A 20,092-nucleotide genomic window follows, 5' to 3' on the forward strand; every position below is an offset into this window, starting at 1 on the left:
TCAGACACAGTCTTTTCTGTGCAACCCCACTCTGGCAACACTCACTCAGTTCGCCCAGAGGGCGCCACTTAGGGTGCGCATCCTCTTTCTGCAGCCGCAGAGTCTGGCGGTGTGTCCGGTATAGAGCGGATGCTCCATCAATGTTGAAAGGACTGAAGGCTAGCTGGGGAGGCAGGCGGCCAGGCTAACGGAGCAAGGGGAGAAGGAAGAGGGAGGAAAGACACCTTTCCCGCCAGGGTCCTGCAGGGTGGACTCCTCCTCGGCAGAGGGCACCGCAGACCCCTGTGCAGCTCCGGAAGCTGGGCTGCCTGCCATGGGAAGACTACACTTCCCAGCGATCCCAGGGAAAAGCGAAAACCCTTTGGCTTTGACAGCCGCCGCCACAAGTCTTTCCGCCTCTCCAGGCTGCCTGGGAGGTGGGAGCTGGATTATGGTGGCCTGAGCAGCCGACGCAGCCGCAGGCGCCCGGAGCCTCAGACCCGACCACGCCGCCCGGCCCATTGGGAGGACCAGAAGAGTAGCAGCTATCAAGCTGCCATGCCAGCCCCTCCCAGCCCCTCGAGGGGCCTGAGCCCTCCGCTGGGGCTGGCCACCGCCATCCAGATGTAGCCGGGCTCTGGCTCCTCTTATCTCCTGCTCTGCGGATTTCTCCTGCCTTCTCTCCAGTGCCTGGACCCAGGGACCGGCTGAGAGGCCTTATAGGCTCTGGAGTCCTGATGTCTCCAAGTCCCCTCTCCTGAAAAGCTAGCAGCACCACCCAGACTTGGGGACACGCAACAGGGACGGCCGTGGGCCCTAGCAAGCCCAGAAGACCAGAGCCCACCATGGCCCCAGCCCTGCCCTGGCTCCTGCTGTGGATGGGCTCCGGCGTGTTCCCTACCCATGGCACCCAGCATGGCATCCGGCTGCCCCTCCGCAGTGGCCTTGGGGGTGCCCCCCTGGGGCTCCGATTGCCTCGGGAGACCGAGGAGGACCCAGAGGAGCCAAGCCGGAGGGGCAGCTTTGTGGACATGGTCGACAACCTGCGGGGCAAGTCGGGTCAGGGCTACTATGTGGAGATGACCGTGGGCAGCCCTCCACAAACGGTAAGATGTTTGAGCTGGGAAGCCGGGAGGGAGGCAGGATGGGAACGCAGCAGACCATTCTCCTCCTGGTAGGTACAGCAAGGACATCTTCCCTCTCTCCCTCCCCACCTTACCTCGGGATCTTGTTGCCAGAAGTTGTCTCCAAGCTCCCTTTTCCCACCTCCCCGCCCCTGCTGGGCTCCCCCCGACCACCCTTGGCTGGCTGTCTCCCTCACCCCTGAGCTGACACGCCTTACCTCCTGGGCAAGCTGCTGGGTGACCTGACCCACGTGGGAGGAAGGGTCCAGGCTACAGGGGCGCTCACTGTAACAGGTATTGGGCCCCTTGTGGTGCTGCTCTAGTCTGGATTTCCCTTGTTCCAATTCCCAGCCCTCTCCCATGCTCTGGTGTGCCAAAAAATCTGGTGTTCCCACCATTTAGTTCCTTGAGGACCCAGCAATCCTGGCATTGTTTGATCAACCCCTCCTCCTTCCCCCGCCTGGGCTGCGCTGGGGTCCCCTTCTTCCCGCTAACTCCACAGCTCAGTAACCCCTATGAAGGCTCTAGTGTTGCTCTGGCCCCTCTCCTCTCTTGCTCTTCTCTCCCTCTGTCTGCCTCCCCATTTCTCTTCTGCACTCCGACCCCTCCCCCACCCCAGGCCCCCTAGCCCCAGCTGGAGGACAACTGAACTGAGCCTGGGGAAAGGACAAAACTGCAGGAAATGACAGGGGTTCCCTCCTCAGTGGCAGCAGCAGGGAGTGCATTGCCCACTCTCCCATCCTTCCTGATGGAGGTTGTGCCCCCTGCACCCAGGGGGTAGTCATGGGCATGTGGGCTGGCACAGCTCTCCTGGGGAAGGGGTGTCTGTCTGGTTGTGTGTCACTCTGTGCATCTGCCTGTTCCGTGGGTGAGTGTGGACCTCCAGCGGCCGTGTGTGTGTGTGTGTGTGTGTGTGTGTGTATGTGGTTCTGCCCATGCTGGTATATGTCACCTTGAACCTGATCCTGCACGTCTCTGTGAGTCTCCCCAGCTCTGCGTCCCTGCCCCAGAAGGGTTGGTCTAGAAGGCAGTGGAAGCAGGGTGGGGGTGTGCATGGGGAGAACCACTCTCGCACAAACAGAGACAACTCCCTATTACCTGACAAACACCGTCCTTCCTAGGTTCATGCCCCGCAAGATCCTGGTCTCCCCAGTTCCCCAGCCCAACCTGGAGTGGGGGTTGCCCCAGGAGCAGTCACAAACATCTGCATGTGGAGGTCAGGTTGGAACCTTCATTCAGCACTGAGCAACCTGAGTGAAGGGAACAGCAGGTGTTGCCAGGCAATAGGGCCAAGAAGAGGGGAATACTCCTGTATCTGCAGACACTCATGCGCAGGCCCTGTGGAAGCCCAGCTCCACCAGGTGCAGCTTCCCCTGTGTCCACTTGTGTGGCCTGGGGTAGGTTGCAGAACCACCCAGGGGCTCCTGCCTCATCTTCAGCATAAGTGAGAGGAGATCTCCTTTGGAGGTGGCAGTGAGGGTTGAAAGAGACTTAGTTGTGAAACACCTAGAACCTGGCACCTGCAGGCATCCCTGAATTACTCTGTCTTATGATCTCACCTGGCCCCTTGGGCTATGCAATGAAGCCTATAAACTTGGAGCTGAAGAGCCTCTGGGTTTTACCCAGGTACACTGGAGCAGCCCTGCGTGGGAGCCAGTCCCTCAGAGTGTTGCCCTGTGGACCCCCTAACCCCAACCTCTCCTTTTGGGGTGACTTGGATTCTCTCCCCAGAGTTCTGTGAGAAGCATGCCCTTTCTCCCCACCTGGAGGGCTAGTGTAAGTATCCAATGAGAATAGGATGGTAGAGGGCTCTGAGCAAGGAAAAGTGAAATTTAGGGAGCACTTCCTACATTTGGGGGCTGATCTATAAGAGCAAAATGCAGGCCCCAGAGCAAGGTCATCCTTAGCAGCAGTCACACATAGCAGTACTCCCACAGCCTGAGCGCAGAAGCCTAACCAAAGTGTAAATCCTCTGGTCCTACCCTGGACCCACTGAGCCCCACTCTGAGCCCCACTCTGTCTTGAGTTTCCAACCTGCAGTAAAAGCTATAATTGTTTAGAAGGGAATTGATTGATCCAGGAAGACTTCACAGAGGGAGTGTGCCGAGTGTGGTCTTGAACAATGGCCAGGAGTGTGTGGGGGCGAGGGAAAGGGCCCCCTCTGCACAGTGTTGGAATCATACCTTTCTTATATATCTATGCCTGCTCCTTCCTGCCTAGACCAGGAGGGGCCAAAGTGGCCACTGGAATGAGCTACGTGTGCAGGGTCCATGTATGTTTGCAGAAGGCAGAGGAAAGCCAGTGCAGTCAGTAGTAAGGATCCTCCCAGGTAAGAGCCAAATAGTCAAAGGCCTTGAATGTTGAGCTGTGAGGTTTGGACTTTGGTCTGCAGCTCCAAAGAAGGAGCTTTCAAGCTGGGACATCTGAATTTTAGAAAGAATGTGAGTGAGGGCTGGAGGCTGCAGGAAGTTCTGTCAGGATGGTCCAGCTGTGAGGCACGAAAAGACTCCAGGGGGAGGGAGCAGAACACCTGGATAGAGGGAGGTTGTCAGGCAGAAGAGCAGGACCTGGGTGGAGCAGAAGCATGCCAGGCAGCTTTGAGAACTATGGGAACTGAGAGACCAGAGGAGAGGCTGCAGGAGGGAGCTGTGTTAACACTAGTTTCTTTTTTATGCATTGTATCTGCATTGTTTTGTTGTTTCAGTAATGCCTGCCATATCAGGTCTTTATTATTCATAGTTTCTAGCAAAAGGAGTGAGGTCTGAAAGATTAAACAGTTGGCCAGGCTGTCTGCCTACTATGCTAGTATCTTGGGGAAGAAGAAAGTTTTATCAGGAACATCTCTCTTGACCATCCATAGTAACTCCCTCACTATGAGTGTATCTTGCATACATCTCCCTAGTGTCTCATAATTCTTTTTTTGTGTTTGCTGCCCTTATCACACTCCCAGCTCTTAAGGGCAATGCCTTGTTCTTTCATGTATTTATTTAGAAGTGTCTTGTTTCTCTTTGTGTTCTACCGTGTGACAATAGGAGGCTGAAGTCACAGCCCCTGAAGAATGTTGAGTGAATGGATGAGTAAGTGGCAAGACTGGCAAATAAAACTCTCAATGACCCATTGATGCAGAACTGGTGCTCCTGAAGGAAATCTTTATCTTTTTTTTCACCATTGCATTAAGATGATAATAGAAGCATCATTGACCAGACACAGGGTAATAATTCTTTCAAAGCAAACTCCGGTGGCAGTTGAGTCTATTTAGGTGATAATGAGCAGTTGTTGTGAGCATACATGTGAGAAAAAAATAATGTCATTGCCTAAGCCCTTGAAGAGCTTATGGTTTGGTGTGTGACTCAGAAGTACAGACACCAAAATATCATACAAGGCCAAATGCATTTGGTTCAAGCAGAAGAATAATGGGTCTTAAAAGCACACAGAGAATGGTGCCTATTTCCCCACAAGGGTTGTCCAAAGGTTTGGCGGGCAAGTATTCGAACGTGGCCTTGATTGCTGAGATAGCTAAGGGATGCTCCAACAGCAGAACGGAGAACCACAGAAGACGCAGTCGCTCAGGGTGCTCTACGGCTCAGTGGAGCTTGGGGCTTAGGCTGGATGGGAAGAGAGGATGGCTGTAGCTCAATGTGCAGGAAGACTTGGATGAGCTAGCATGTGAGACGGGGATCTGCCAGGCGCAGGGGCTTGAAGCAGGATGGTGGCTGTGAGGATGGAAAGCAAGAAACATCCTAAGGGCGCAGCATCCAACCACCTGTCCAGTGACCCCCTGAGAGAGAAGAAGGTGGGGCAATGGCGTCCTTCTCCCTAACCTCTCTGACTTCTGCTCTGACTTCTGCTCATAGCATGAGCAATTATGATAAAAGAAGCAAGCTTTGAAAGCCCAGACTGGGTTACCAAAATCCCACATGTGTTTCTGCTTTCATTATGCCAGACAGATATGAGCATGCCAATGTGGGGAGAAACTGAGGCACAGAGAGCTGAAGTGGCTTTCCCCCAGTTTCTCAGCTAACATGAGCACAGCCAGAACAGCCAGAACTCAAATCCAGGTCTTTGAATACCAATCAAAATACTAGATTCATTCCTGTGTTCTACCATCTTGAACATGTTGAGTTTGGACCATCCCCATGGATATATCTAGCTGGCAGTGGGGATGTGGGAACTGAGAGGCTTAGCTTGCTATGCCACCATGGCACCAGCCCCTCACTGAACTTTCTAGAAAGCTTTTATAATTAAAATAAATAAATAAATAAATAAAAACCACCCTCTAAATTAGACAAAGAAAGCAAAACCCATGCTTCCGCAGGGTCCTGCCCCATCTCTGTCACCATAGCTGGCCTTCCTGCCTGCCTACAGGCCTTTGCTAAAGTCCTCTGGCTATCATGTCACGTTTTGGTCTTCCCAGCTCCATAAAGGACAACATAGCTGGGAGTGGAGAGTGTTGAAAGGGTCGGGAGCCCTTCTAAGTATCTCTAATAAGGAGCTGGGCAGGAAGAGAATCCCCTCCCAAGGAAACCCCCAGCCCTGAGAAGAAACACCTGTCAGCTGGGGCTGGAAGCTGTCTCACCTGGGTGCTGGGGCAGTGGAGAGTTCTGGGAAGGAACAGTGGAGAGTTCTGGAACTCTGCAGGCTGGGCCCGCAGAGCTGGAAAGCACTTGCTGGAGCAGGTTGGCTTCTAAGAGGGGAGGGACCCTGCACCCGAACCCCTAGCAGGATGAGTCTGTTCCCTTCAATGTGGTAGGGGTGGTAATGTAACTCCTAAGTCCTTTTTTTCCCAGACTCTGACAACATACACAGCCAATCAGCTGAGCTCCAAACCAGCCATGCTCTTACTCCCGAGTTACCATCACCTGGGATTTTGCTAGCTAGCATGGAGAACGAGGCCTCCAATGGCTGCTATGAATTCAAGCACAGCCCACATGTCATGGCTGGGCAAAGGGAGTTCGGGACAGAGATCAGACCAAGAGAAACCACTTGCACCTGGGAGGGGGTTGGGGGACCAAGGTTAGACCCCAGGGGATTTGTTGTGTGACGGTGAAAGGCAGGTGCATGTAGCTGTGGAAAGATCTGGTCTAGAGCTGATGGTGCTGAGATGTACCAAGAGGCGGCACAGGGCCGGGAGGGAAAAGGGAAGTGAGATCTCAAATGGAACAGCCCTGATCTTTTTCCTGTTCCCTTTTACTATTAGAAATTTATTCTGCTGCTTAAAAAAAGTTAGACAACCTCTATGTTAGATCCATTCTGTAGGAACAGTCACATCTATTGTCAACTGTTTGTCTTTATCACTTGAAAAGGAGGCAGTGATAAATGTTAGTTGAGCTTTGTTAGGGACTGGGGAGGAGAGGAGTGTCCTATCCCACGGGGGAGGAGGGCACAGATAGGGCTGCTTTAGGACAACCCAGTGATTTTAGGATGTTTTTAGAAAGAACAGCTGGACATGGGATAAGTGAGGATGCCAGGGAGCCTGTTGGTTCCCAAGTACAAACTTGGAAGAGCCTGGGCAGTGGGACAGAAGGCAGGGAAGACACTCAGGGAAAAGAGTCCCTTTGGGTAGGGATGGCAGATTTGTTCCAGGAGGAGGAATCTGGACAGGCCCCAGGGACTGGCCTGGGTCAGAGACAGGAGCTGTGTGCCTTCCTGGCTGTCAGCGCGTCCTGGTTGCTGACTCAAGGCTCGTGTCCTTCCTTGCCCCTGGTCTGAGCTGCAGGCAGGCTTGGCCTGGGAATCTCCACTCAGGAGAGCAGGTGAAGCTGACTCAACAGAGGCTGGGATCACCATGATGGGGCTAAGAACCAAAGAGCACTGGTGGTGGGCAGTCAGTCTGGCGTGGGCGTGGGGAGCATCACATTGTCATGGGTACAGTGCTGAATGGCTATGCACAGTGCCAAGGTGAAAGTCACCCCCACAAGGACCCAGGGGCTGAGGAGTAATGTGGGATCACAATAACCAATCACAGAAAATGACGTAATTATTGTCAGTTATAAAACGAACAAACCAGCCATTGTTACCAGGTACCTACTCCAGACTAAGTAATGATTAGATAACAAGGATACATAGGTGCTTCCTGTCCATATGCTGCTCGAAGTCTGTAGACAAACAGAAATTAAAGAACTGATAGAGGGCCTGGCGCAACAGCCTGGCAGATAAAGTGCTCGCCTTGAATGCACAGGGAACCCATGTGCACGCCAGTTCTAATCCCAGCAGCCCCGCTTTCCATCCAGCTCCCTGCTTGTGGCCTGGAAATGCAGTCGAGGATGGCCCAAAGCTTTGGGACGCTGCACCCCTGTGGGAGACCTGGAGGAAGTTCCTGGCTCCTGGCTTCAGATTGGTACAGCACCGACCGTTATGGTCACTTAGGAAGTGAATCAGACGGACGCTCTTCCTCTCTGGTTCTCCTCCTCTCTGTATATCTGCCTTTCCAATAAAAATAAATAAATCTTTAAAAAAATGATAGAGATGTGTTGAGTGGTAGACCAAGCAACATAGCTGCAATTAAGGACCTGCAAGAGGAGGAACCTAACCTTGGCTGGACCATTAGGGCAAGAGCTTCAGTAGGAAGGATGTTCAAGCTGTGACTGGAAGATAGAACAGGGCGACTACTTCCAGCACAGGAGACAGTATATTCACAGGTGCATGGGGGAGGTCAAAACGCTCCTGCAGAACTTCACCAGCAGCATTTGAAAGGAGAGGGAACCTGGCAAGAGAGGCTCACGGAGGTCCACCTATGGACCCCAGAGTTTGATCCAGATGGTTAGTACCAGTTATCTGATGCAACTACTGCAAACGGTAATTGCTGAACCTAAGGATCACTTTACTTTTGTGTTAGGATTTTTAGGTGAGCTTGTGGTTCTTCTGCAGGTATCACCTGGACTCACTCCCGGGATGGGGGCTAGGGGTGGAACTAGTCAGGCCTGCTGGGCTCCTGCTGCCCGGGATCTTTCAACCTGAAGGAAGCAAGGCTGAGCTGCTTCCTGTAGAATCTCAGGGATGCATTCCAAGGGGGCCATCCCCACAGAACCAGTGCTTAATGAGCTGCTCCTGTCATTTGTTAACATCCCATTGACCGAGGCAAATCACATGGTTAAACCTGGAGATGATGTCAGAGGGCTCATCTCAGGGCATGGGTGTGTGTGTGTGTGTGTGAGAGAGAGAGACAGAGAGACTGACTCATCAGTGTAATTGTGTCCCACCATACTTCCTGTGGGAGGGAGGAAGGCTAAGAGGGATGAAAGATAACATATATGGGTCGGTCAGCATCAATGGATGCTTGTTCTAGATTTGTGGGTTCTTAATAATCAGCATTTGGAACTGGAAACATCACCTGTCTCCTGGCCAATGCACAGATGAGCACTAAAGCTTCTTCTTATCTATTGGGGAGAGCTGAGGTAGAATTTGGAGAACAAACTGCTCACCCTAAACCCCATCACCCAAGACCTGCTGCTGAGTATGAAGTGATTCCACATGGGTGGCATGCTTTTCCCTATGGGGCTTGTTAGCAAGCCCTGCCCCAGCAAACTGCCTTACCTCTGAGGACCCCAGGGACACAGGTCTTTGAGTGATTGAACTGACCTAGCCCTGACCCCAGGCTGTAGCCCCATGGGCGTCTTACTCCTGGGTCTACTTGGACCAAGGGGATAAAGAAAGTCATCTGACTCCAGAATCTCCAGCCGCTGGGACATGTCTTGCATCAAACTGGGATGCCCGGTGAGCAAGAGCCTGACCTAAACACCTGTCTTTTGAGATCCACTGAAGCATCCCTCCCTCACCACCATCCAAAACGGAGGACATTTGCTCGTTCATCTTCTCTGTCTTTTAACCAAGATGAGAATACCACCTGCTCTTTCTCCCTGAGGAGGACTTTTCAGTCTCAGATTGAAGGATGAGTCAACAGAGCTTCACATGAGAGCAGGATGGTCCAGGCATAGTGGACATCTGGGCAGAGGGCTCAGGAAAGTCAAGGACAAATGTAGGCTGCCTATGTAGGCAGAGCTAAGCCATGAAGTGCTTTATAGGAAGTGGTTAAGCTTTGAGCTTCTGCTTAGTATTGCAGAGCCATTATCCACAGGAGGGTAATATGGTCACATTTGTACACTTTTTTTCCATCCCTAGAGTGGAAAACAACTGGAAGAGGCCAGGGATGGGCAAGCCAGTAGAGATGCTTCTCGGGAGGTTGGGGTGATGGCAACAAATGAGTGCATTCAGGAGCTTAACAGGTGAACAGGGCAGGACACGGTGAGGCACTGGGAGAGTGGGTGGAGGGTAAGGATGTTACTGAGGTTGCTGATTTGTAAAATGGATGGTGACACCGTGCACTGAGTGAAGGAGCAGGACCACAGAAGGTCAGTTTTGGACATCCTAGGTCTGCAGGCTCTGGATGGAGTAAGCATGTGTGTCTGCAGTATGATAGGGGATGAGGAGGCTAGTGCAAGCAGCTTCAGCGTCCTAGGAAGCTAGACGAGATGCCTGGGGAGGAGTGAGGGTGGCATGGGGGGAGAGGCCAAAAAGCCCAGGTCTGGAGAAGTGAGCCTGCTAAGGAGGTAGAGGTGACAGACCCTGAGAAGCCAGTTCTGAGGCGAGCTGATTGGAAAGCTATCTTTTGTATTTGGTGACAGGAAATCACGAGGAGCTGTAGTAAGGGCTGTTTGATAGTGGAAGGATAGAGGCGAAACCCAGTTTCAGAATGGGTTGAGGCATGAGTGGGAGGTGACAAAATGAAGACAGCTTGGCTGGGAATTTTGCCTATGAGGGGAGCTGGAGGTGGGTGTGAGATGAAGGAAGCTACTTGTGTGTGTGTGTGTGTGTGTTGATGAAGAAGACTCAAACATCTGCAAATGCCAATAGGAAGGATGTAGACTGGGTGGTGCCGGGGGTTGAGGGTGTGCTGATTGGTTCCTCCAGAGGGAAAAGGGATCAGTAATGGGGCCAGGGTCTGAGCAGGGAGAGGCCGGTTCCTGAGCCAGGAGGAGGGGGCAGCTTGGGGATAGGGTTGGCCATTGATTGGCCGTGGGGGATGAGGGTGATGCCATCCTATGCTGCATTCTGTGAAGTGAGAGGTGCACAGTCCTCCCTTGCCCTTTGCCATTTCTTTCACTCTTTTATCTATTCCTTTACAGAGAGCATCCTCCACCTTCCCAGCTAGCGAGCTAGCAGGTAGGGCTGGCATTAGACATGCTGAAGGACGGGGTCCCACGACAACTTTTCTCAGGCAGGAATCAGCTGCAGAGGGCCGACAGACACCTGCTCTGGAGAAAACTGCATCTGTTTCTTTGGGCTTTAATTTTGTAGTGGAAGGTGGTGAGGGGGAGGCAAAAATAAGTAAAAGTCTTTTTTTTTTTTTAAGATTTTGTATTTTTATTTGAAAGGCAGATTTTACGGAGAGAAGAGGTAAAGAGGTATTCCATCCACTGGTTCATTCACTAAATGGCTGCACTGGCCAGAGCTGAGCTGATCTGAAGCTGGGAGCCAGGAGCCTCTTCCAGGTTTCCTACGTGGGTGCAGGGGCCCAAGGACTTGGGCTGTCCTCCGCTGCTTTCCCAGGCCATAAGCAGAGAACAATATCAGAAATGGAGCAACCAGGACACAAACAGCAGCCCTATGGGATGGCAACACCACACGTGGAATGCCTGCTATGCTGTGCTGGCCCTGTGGGCGTGGTTCTTTTCTGACCTCAACCTGCTTTGGGAGTGGAGGTTCTTCCTCAGCAGGAATAAGGCTGGCACTGAAGGGTGGCAAGAGTGCCCTGGACCTCGTGGCTGAGGAGGCAGCTGTCTGCAGAGCCCACCTCCACCCCACAGACTGGGGAGTTCTGAGGCCCCAGGGAGAAGCTGTCTCCGATGCCAGCTAGGATACTGCAGTAGTTCCTGCTCTAGCCCATTTGTGCCATTTGTGGGGGAGGCCCTCTTTCTTTGGGGCTCAAGGGTAGCAGCGAGTAGAGTCCTGCGAGGTGGAGAGAGGTTGCAGGAGGAGTGGGAAGAGAACCTTTGGAATCATTAACATGGCTGATTAAAATTGGATCTGTTGGGCCTCCAGCTCCATTGATTTTCTCAGAAAGCACAGCATCTGGGGCTGGTGGCTGCCCAGAGACTGGAAAGAGAAATGGAAGGAAAGGTAAGGAGAAGGGGATAGAGAAGAAAGAAGTAGACCAGAGCAGTGGGGAGTTGGGGAGGAGGAAGAAGAGGCAGGGTCTGTAGCCTGGGGAAGAGATGATGGAATCTTGGGACAAGGGAGGCCAGGAGGCCAGAGCAGGCCTTGTGGCAGGTGCAGTCAGCGCCACCACCAAGGTACCACCAAGAGTGGGAGGGAGCTGGGGAGAGGTCTGGCAGAGAGTGGTAAGCTGAAGCCCAGAGGAGCCCAGTGACCTGCTCAAGGTGATAAGATCTGAGGCTACACCTGCACAGGCCAGCTGACTTTGGCGCTCTGAGGAGAGAGAGGATGCTGGAGATGGAGGTCCCCAAGGTCAGGTGATGTATGGGAGAGCCAGAGGAGTAAGCCAGAGCAGAGGCACAATTCCCAGAGGATGGTTTCCCTGAGGTTGATAGCCTGTGAGGATGTGGCAGATGCTAAATGCAGGGGTTGCCCAAAACAGAGGGCAGACCTCATCAAAGGAGGAAGGAGAGAGGTAGAAGAGGTTTGGGGGAAAAGCCACCCAACATGACATGGAAGAGACACCTGTCTGTATCCACCGAGCCAAAGCCAGGGTTTTCCCCTGGACATCAGCTAGGGATTCTGGCTCCCCTTTATTTCTGACAGAGGGACTCCCAGGTAAACATAACTCCAAAAGGGAGTCACATTGCAATGGGCAGGGTCAGTCACACCTGTGGGCACTGATTTGTTGCCATCATATCCCCACAACTCCCTTCACTGCTGCCAGCTGGAGAGGCATGTGCCAGGCTGCTTCCTGGGACAACCAGGCAAAGAAGGGAAGTGGCAGGCCTGAACACAAGAGGCAGCTAAGTTCATGGTGGGGACAGAGACAGAGCACACACAGCTGTGTGCCCGGTGACATAGGCAATGTGATACCCCAGACAGGAAGCACACACAAAGTCGGAGGTCAAGTTGAAGGTGCCTCTGGACCCTAGGTTCTGTCTGTGATTGTGGAGCAAGCGAGTGCCAGCCTGGCCCATCCTGGGTCCCGGAAGCTTCCCCCTGAGTGTTATCAAGAGAAACTAATCTCCCTGCAAGTGAGAAGCCTGGAGCCTCCTGTCTGTTACGGCTTTGTTCTCCACTTTTCTCTGGCAGCTCAACATCCTGGTGGACACAGGCAGCAGCAACTTCGCAGTAGGAGCCGCCCCGCACCCCTTCCTGCATCGCTACTACCAGAGGCAGCTGTGAGTCCTGGGTAGGGGGCAGGGGATGCCTGGGGAGCCCTTCCCAAAAAAAGCCAGAGGAAGGCTTCAGGGGCAAGAACGAGTGCCTCAGTGCCTTTCTTCCTGCTCAAAGGGTAAGGGCAAAGAAGCCACTGTGACTAGGAGGGGTTAGGGGACAGCACATGCGCAGCTATGCCACGGGAGAGGGTAAACCGAGGGACAGCAGCTCCCTGGTACCCAGAGTCAGCTCAGGGTACTCCCAGAGTCTTCCATAAACCCCACTGGACCACTCTCAGGGCCTGAAAGCTCCAAGATCTCTGTGTACCCTCTAGGAGCCACCAGCTTCCCTGCAGGGGAGGGTGAACATGGGGTTAGTGCAGGAAGAGGCATTGAGGGATAATCTGGATGCTCCTTGGGGCATAAGAGCAGGAACAGAAAGTGGTGACCGCAACAAAGCTAATGCCCAAAGCATCTCTGTGTGAAGACCTCGTTCTCCTGCCCAAGAAGGGGCTCGCCTCCCACCCTAGGGAGTCGCAGCTGTGGCAGAACCCACTTTGCCCATCTCCTGGTTTCTGTGAGCACTTCTGTGATATCTCTATCTGAAAGAAAGTCTGGGAGATGGTTGGGGCAGGATCCATGCAAGCACTCCACCCACCATGGCCCACAAGGTGGGGCTGCCACACATGGGCAAGTGTGATTTCCATGAATGGTGTGTGATGGCTGGCTGTTCTACTAGGACACCTGCCCAAACCCCATCTCCAGGACTTGCCTATAGAGGCTCCACGTTCATGTCACTCTGCCTGGCATTGCACCACTCAGAGATGGTACCACTGGGTCCTAGGGCAGTAGGAGAGTCCACATCAATGGCTCCCTTTCTCTGGGAGCCTGACTAAGCTGGGGCGAGGGCAGGAGAGGGGGAGGACAAAGATGCCCATGAGCTTTCCCTGCAGCAGCAGTGGGCACAATACACAAAGGCTGGGATTGTTCCCTGCAGGGTGCAAGGTCAAAGTCTAGGAATATTAGCTATGGAGACAGGAGACTGAACCCAGACCACAACTCCCCTCTTCTATCTGGTCACTCTCCATTCTGAGGGTCTGGAGGTATTTTTGTAGGACAGTCAGAAAGCTGCTGGTAGGATCCCCAGAGATAATGTGGTATTGGGGAGCAGGGCTGATGATCAAATCACACACCAGTTGTTGGGGTTGTGCACCCACTGATCTCCGCCTCCTTTCTGCAGGTCCAGCACATACCGGGACCTCCGCAAGGGTGTCTATGTGCCCTACACCCAGGGCAAGTGGGAAGGGGAGTTGGGCACTGACCTGGTGAGCATCCCTCACGGCCCCAACGTCACTGTGCGTGCCAACATCGCTGCCATTACGGAATCGGACAAGTTCTTCATCAACGGCTCCAACTGGGAGGGCATCCTAGGGCTGGCCTATGCTGAGATTGCCAGGGTGAGAACAAGGCTGGGTTCTACCCACTATGCCTATACAGTGTTCACTGCATGCCTCAGAGGGAAGGAGTTTACTCAAGGAAGGAAACAAATCAATTTAAAGGATTGTCTGAGGGAGGAAAGGTTAACAGTCTGAACTGCAGCTCTAAAAGGGCAGAATTGCAGTGAGAGAAGTTGCGGTAGGCAGAGAATTCGGGTTCTATATACTCTAAGGTTTTTTAAAATATATTTATCTTGATTGGAAAGTCAGATTTATACAGTAGGAGAAAAAGATCTCCCATCTGCTGGTTCACTTCCCAAGTGGCCACATCAGCCAGAGCTTAGCTGATCTGAAACCAGGAGCCTCTTCTGGTCTCCCACAAAGGTGCAGGGTCCCAAAGCTTTGGGCCATCCTCCTGTTTTCCTAGGTCATACTCAGAAAGCTGGATGTGAAGTGGAGTAGCTAGGACACAAACCAGTACCCACATGGTAGCCCAGTGTTTGAAGGGGGAGGATTAACTAATTGAGACATTGTGCTGGGCCCTACTTTTAAGATCCTTAATGAGGACCTTTGTGGTGAACATTGTAGCATAGCAAGTTGAGCTACCAATGAAGACACTAATATCCCATATGGAGAACCTAGGATCAAGTCCTGGCTCCTCTACATTTTTTTTTTTTTAAGATTTATTTGTTATTGCAAAGTCAGATATACAGAGAGGAGGAGCGACAGAGAGGAAGATCTTCCATCCGTTGATTCAGTCCCCAAGCGGTTGCATTGGCCAAAGCTGCGTAAATTCAAAGCCAGGAGTCAGGAACTCTTCCGGGTCTCCCACATGGGTGCAGGGTCCCAAGGCCCTGGACCATCCTCGACTGCTTTTCCAGGTCACAAGCAGGGAGCTGGATGGGAAGCAGGTGGCCAGGATTAGAACCAGCACCCATAAGGGATCCCAGTGCATGCAAGGTAAGGACTTCAGCCACTAGACTACCGTGCTGGACCCACTCCTGTACTTCTGATCCAGATTCCTATTAATGCACCTGGGAGGCAGCAACAGATGATGGTCCAGGTAGTTGGGTCCCTGCTACCCATGTGGAAGACCCTGATTGAGTTCCCAGCTCCTGGCTTCAGCCTGGCATACTGCTGCAGGTATCTGGGAATTAAGCTAGTGGACAGAAGATGTGTCAAGTAAATTAAAAATAAAAAATTTTTTTAAACAATTTATTTATTTTTATTGGAAAGTCAGATTTACAGAGAGGAGAGACAGAGAGAAAGATCTTCCATCTGCTGGTTCACTCCCCGAGTAACAACAATGGCCAGAGCTGAGCCAATCTGAAGCCAGAAGCCAGGAGCCTCTTCTGGGTTTCCTGTACAGGTGCAGGGTCCTAAGGCTTTGGACTGTCCTCAGCTGCTTTCTCAGGCTATAAGCAGGGAGCTAGAAGGGAAGTAAAGTAGCCAGGATACGAACCGACACCCATGTGGGATCCTGGCACATATAAGGCAAGGACTTTAGCCACTAGGCTACCACACTAGATCCAAAAAAAAATCTTAAAGGAAGATAGGACTCTACATCTGAAACAGGCTAGACACGAGGATCAAAGGACCTATAGTCCAGTAGGTCCTGCAGTTTCCCCTGATTGCACTGCCAGTGTCTCTTGTTATCCTTCTTTCTGCCAAATCTCAGTATAGGCATCTTTCTCAGATATCTTCTCCCCAGTTCTTGCTCTTGCTTGCCAGTGTAGACAGGAAGCTGACTTCTGGCTGGGCTGTCCCCATGGTGCTGATTTACTGTCTCTTTGTCTCACAGCCTGATGACTCCCTGGAGCCCTTCTTCGACTCCCTGGTAAAGCAGACCCATGTTCCCAACCTCTTCTCCTTGCAGCTCTGTGGTGCTGGCTTCCCCCTCAACCAGTCTGAGGTGCTAGCCTCAGTTGGAGGGAGTATGGTGAGTAGCAGGTCCTCAGAGGGGGGGTCCTGGCACTTGGCAGAGACCAGCGTGCCACCACTGTCTTAGTACCACTATTTAGAATTCAGACTTTTTATCCTCCATCCTCCCTTTCTTTCTCCATTCTTCTTCCTTGCATTATTCCAGAAAGAATCTGAGGTACCAATGATAAAATTGAAGAAGACTGGAAATGGTTAGGAGTATACCAAAGGAAATGAAAATAAGACCTATCAAATTCAGATTTTTTTTAGTCTGAAGGTCAGAAGACAGGCGTAAAGAGTTTAAGTCAATATTTATTCATTAAGGAAGATAATGGTGAACGATTCTCCAACAGGCAGAGAAAATAAAAATAACAGCAGCAAATAATCATTCATCCAACACTTAGTGTGCCAGTTTGTATTTAAATGACCTTGTATCAAGGGCTGTATGATTCTCAATTAAAACTTATCAAGTGTTCCTCTGAACATATTGAAAAAGCTGTAGGCAAGGCTTGGGCAGAACTTGACTAAAGCTGGAAGAGTAGAGATCTCAGGTGTCCCACGAACTGCTCCCCTTCTGTGCTGGGACACAGGACACAGACCCCTGCCTTTTTCTTCTCCTAGATCATTGGGGGAATTGACCACTCGCTGTACACGGGCAGCCTCTGGTACACTCCCATCCGGCGGGAATGGTATTATGAGGTAATCATTGTGCGGGTAGAGATCAATGGACAAGATCTGAAAATGGACTGCAAGGAGGTAAGAAAACCAAGGGGGGCCGCTGGGGCTGGGGAGGGGGACACCTTGGGAAGGCAGACCCTGGGCTGTGAGGTCGGGAGGGTGAGGCGGCAGTGCGGGAGCTATGGGGAGGCTGGGAGCTGAGCCTAGAACAGATAAGAGCTTAACAACTAGACAACTGGACCAGGGGGAGGGGGGTGGGCGGCCTCCAGCAAGTAAACCCATTTCACTGGGACCACAGGATATATGATCTAGAGAAGAAAAAAGCACAGAACTGGTTCTGATGTCCAGAGACTGGTTATTGCCTTGCCTCCTGACCTCAGTCCAGTCATTTGCAGCACAGCATGGTGAAGGCGCGGTTTTGGAGCCATGATGACTGGATCTGAGCAAAGCCTACCATGCACTAGCTGCTGCCTTAGACTAGCTACCTTTCTCTACTTTCTTTTCCTCAGTTGCAAAATAGGAGTAAAAGCCACTTTCCCAAAGACCGTGGCAAAGATCAGAGATGAGGTATAAAGTGTTAATCTTAACCATACACAAACCATATGCATCTTCTTTCCCGAGATTCTAAAGTATGTTAAACTAAAAGATATGAAAGTATTGTGAGAACTTAAAAGCACTACACAAGGTATTTCTATTTTCAAGATTTGGAGAGCGTCTGCCCACCCAAGATTATTAAGAATTCACTTCTGAGTGCCTCTTATTTTCTGGGCACAATCCTATGTGCGTTGTGTTGATTTATTTAATCCTTCCAATAACCCTTTGAGGTATTATCATCTTAAGAGGTGAGGAAACAGATAAGGAGTAAGTAACTTGCCCAAGGACACATACTTTCCAAGTGGCTGAGCTAGGATGTGAGCCAGCCTGGACTGCAGGCAGTCAGATCCACACCTCCAACTCTGCCCAGAGCCTGCCCTAAGAAACCCATGATTCTTTTAACCTTTTTTTTTCCCCCTCTTAGTACAATTACGACAAGAGCATTGTGGACAGTGGCACCACCAACCTCCGACTGCCCAAGAAAGTGTTTGAAGCTGCAGTAAAATCGATCAAGGCAGCCTCCTCGGTCAGTGGACTGGTGACGGGGTCCAAGGGAAGGTGCTGTGTTGGAGGAAGTCAGTGAGAGTCAACACTGCTCAGCCAGAGGCTGAATGTCTCCAGCCAGCTCCTCCCCCTAGGGCTCCTACCTATGATCTGCTTTAGGGGGCTGTGTCATCACACAATTCCCACCTCCCAGCCTCCCTCACACACACCTCCTACAGAGTTTTGACCTCTATCTTCTGCTCTCTTCCTCCAATTCCCTTGGGTCGCAGTTTACCTTTCCCCACTGAGCTACTGCCCTGGAAAGCAAGGAGGAGGCGCAGTCAGTGGTATGTGGTGATGGGAGAGGTGGGATGGTAAAAGAGGCTGATTCCTTGTTGCTATCCCCCTCTTGGCAACACAGACGGAGAAGTTTCCAGATGGTTTCTGGCTAGGGGAACAGCTGGTGTGCTGGCAAGCAGGCACCACCCCTTGGAACATTTTCCCAGTCATCTCCCTCTACCTCATGGGTGAGGTCACCAATCAGTCCTTCCGCATCACGATCCTTCCACAGGTATGTTCCCCTCAGCCTGAGACCATGGGAGCCAGAAGGAGAGAAAGTGCATGCTGGGAGACAGTGAGGAAGCATCACTTCCCAGGGACTGGAAGACAAACTAGATGAGTGTCCAGTGGTAAAGGAGTCTTTGACAGCCCAACTCCTGAGAGCTCAGGAATGGCAAAAAGAAGAGCTACTTGGGGCAGATTTAGCTAGAAGGCAGAAAGGGAGGTACGGGATAGCACGAGGAAGACACACTCTGACCCTTCCACCATTCATCCCAGCAATACCTGCGGCCAGTGGAAGATGTGGCCACGTCCCAGGACGACTGTTACAAGTTTGCCATCTCACAGTCATCAACCGGGACTGTCATGGGAGCTGTCATCATGGAGGGCTTCTATGTTGTTTTTGATCGAGCCCGAAAACGAATTGGCTTTGCCGTCAGCGCCTGCCATGGTGAGGTGCCAGGGATGAGGACGGTGCTGGGTCAGTATATCCCATATTCTCCCTGTCAACCTGGGCCTGTCAGTTTGGGAGGTACTAAGAGTTGCCTCAAGCTAAAGTCAATGTTATGCAAACGCTAGGGTGAGTGCCTGCCACAGTGGCCCCTGCCTGGGCTGGTAAGCTCTGTTGGAAACCCAGAGCAGTAAGAACTGCCCGGGCACCCTGGGGAAGGTCTGCTGGCTGCTTTATGGTGAATGCTTCTGAACAAGGGTGGCAGGGTTTTGAAGTTCCTGTAGTGGCAAGTAAGTACACTACATGTACAGGCCTGGCTTTCTGGTCAACTCTGAACTCCAGGGAAGGAATGCTGCTCCTAGAGCCCGGGGGAGGGAAGAGGCTGCCACCACCCAGCACAGGCTTTACAGGCTGCCAGCAGTATCGCCAGGAGAGAGAATCAACAGGGGCATGGTCAGGAAGTTTCTTTATTGCTATAAAACCCAACTGCTCTATTGACAAGGAGAGTTGCCCATTGACAACTATCCTTTCCACAGTGCACGACGAATTCAGGACAGCTGCAGTGGAAGGCCCTTTTGTCACCCTGGACATGGAAGACTGTGGCTACAACATTCCACAGACAGACGAATCAACCCTCATGACCATAGCCTACGTCATGGCTGCCATCTGCGCTCTCTTCATGCTGCCCCTCTGCCTCATGGTGTGTCAGTGGCGCTGCCTCCGCTGCCTGCGCCATCAGCATGACGACTTTGCTGATGACATCTCCCTACTAAAGTGAGGAGCAGTAGGGGGCCGAAGACAAAGATTCCCCTAGACCACATCTGGGTGGTTCACTTTGGTCACAAGTAGGAGACACAGATGCCATCTGTGGCTGGAGCACCTCAGGACCCTCATCTACCCACCGAATGCCTCTGCCGTGACAGAAAAGAAGGAAAGGTGGTGAGGTGGATTATAGGACTGTGCCTGTAAGAAACAGGAAAGGGAAGAAAGAAGCATCCTTGTGGCGAGAATACTCTTGGTCATCTCATGGCTTAGTTGGAAAATTCTGCTGCTTCAAACTTCAGCCCTGAAACCTCTGCCTACCATCCCTTTAGATTTTCCAACAACACACAGTATTCTCCTTTTTTAGTTCCAGAAGAAATGGTCTCACACCCAGGTCATCCCAGTGTGAATCCCTGTGGTACCCTGGCAGAAAAAAAGCCAAGCTTCTTTTCCTGCGGGACAAAATGCAAAGTTTGCAATTTGCTTTAGAGATAGGGACTGTATAAATAAGCCTAACACTGGTGCAAAGACTGCCTCTTGAATTAAAAATTTACTAGACTGAAGATGTGCATACTTGAGGGTGGTCTGAGAGAAGAGGACAGGGAGTGCAAACACAGGAATAGTTGAGATCACAGCTAGAAAAGACAGAAGCATCACCACTTGCCAGTCCCGGTTGTAGACCTTATCTCCAAGATAGACTCCCATCTTGTAAGATGGGTGTTGCTTTCCAGTGTTTTCTGCGATTGCAGTCTGACTAAAAGCAAGAAGAGAAGAAGGGCTTATCTGGCCAAAGAG

The 20,092-nt window shown here is 51.8% G+C and overlaps 1 protein-coding gene across 1 annotated transcript; it reads left to right on the top strand.

The window, feature by feature from the left end:
* Window positions 1–221: 221 nt before the first annotated feature.
* BACE1 (beta-secretase 1) lies at window positions 222–19,846 on the top strand. Its single transcript, XM_004585111.2, has 9 exons — window positions 222–1,085; window positions 12,351–12,439; window positions 13,656–13,872; window positions 15,653–15,790; window positions 16,393–16,527; window positions 17,468–17,569; window positions 17,948–18,097; window positions 18,364–18,535; window positions 19,072–19,846. The coding sequence occupies exons 1-9, from the start codon at window positions 825–827 to the stop codon at window positions 19,311–19,313; spliced, it is 1,506 nt and encodes a 501-aa protein (XP_004585168.1). The 5' UTR covers window positions 222–824; the 3' UTR covers window positions 19,314–19,846.
* The last annotated feature ends 246 nt before the right edge of the window (window positions 19,847–20,092 follow it).

The sequence above is a fragment of the Ochotona princeps genome, chromosome 4, assembly GCF_030435755.1.
Source record: "Ochotona princeps isolate mOchPri1 chromosome 4, mOchPri1.hap1, whole genome shotgun sequence".
NCBI classification, from domain to species: Eukaryota; Metazoa; Chordata; class Mammalia; order Lagomorpha; family Ochotonidae; genus Ochotona; species Ochotona princeps.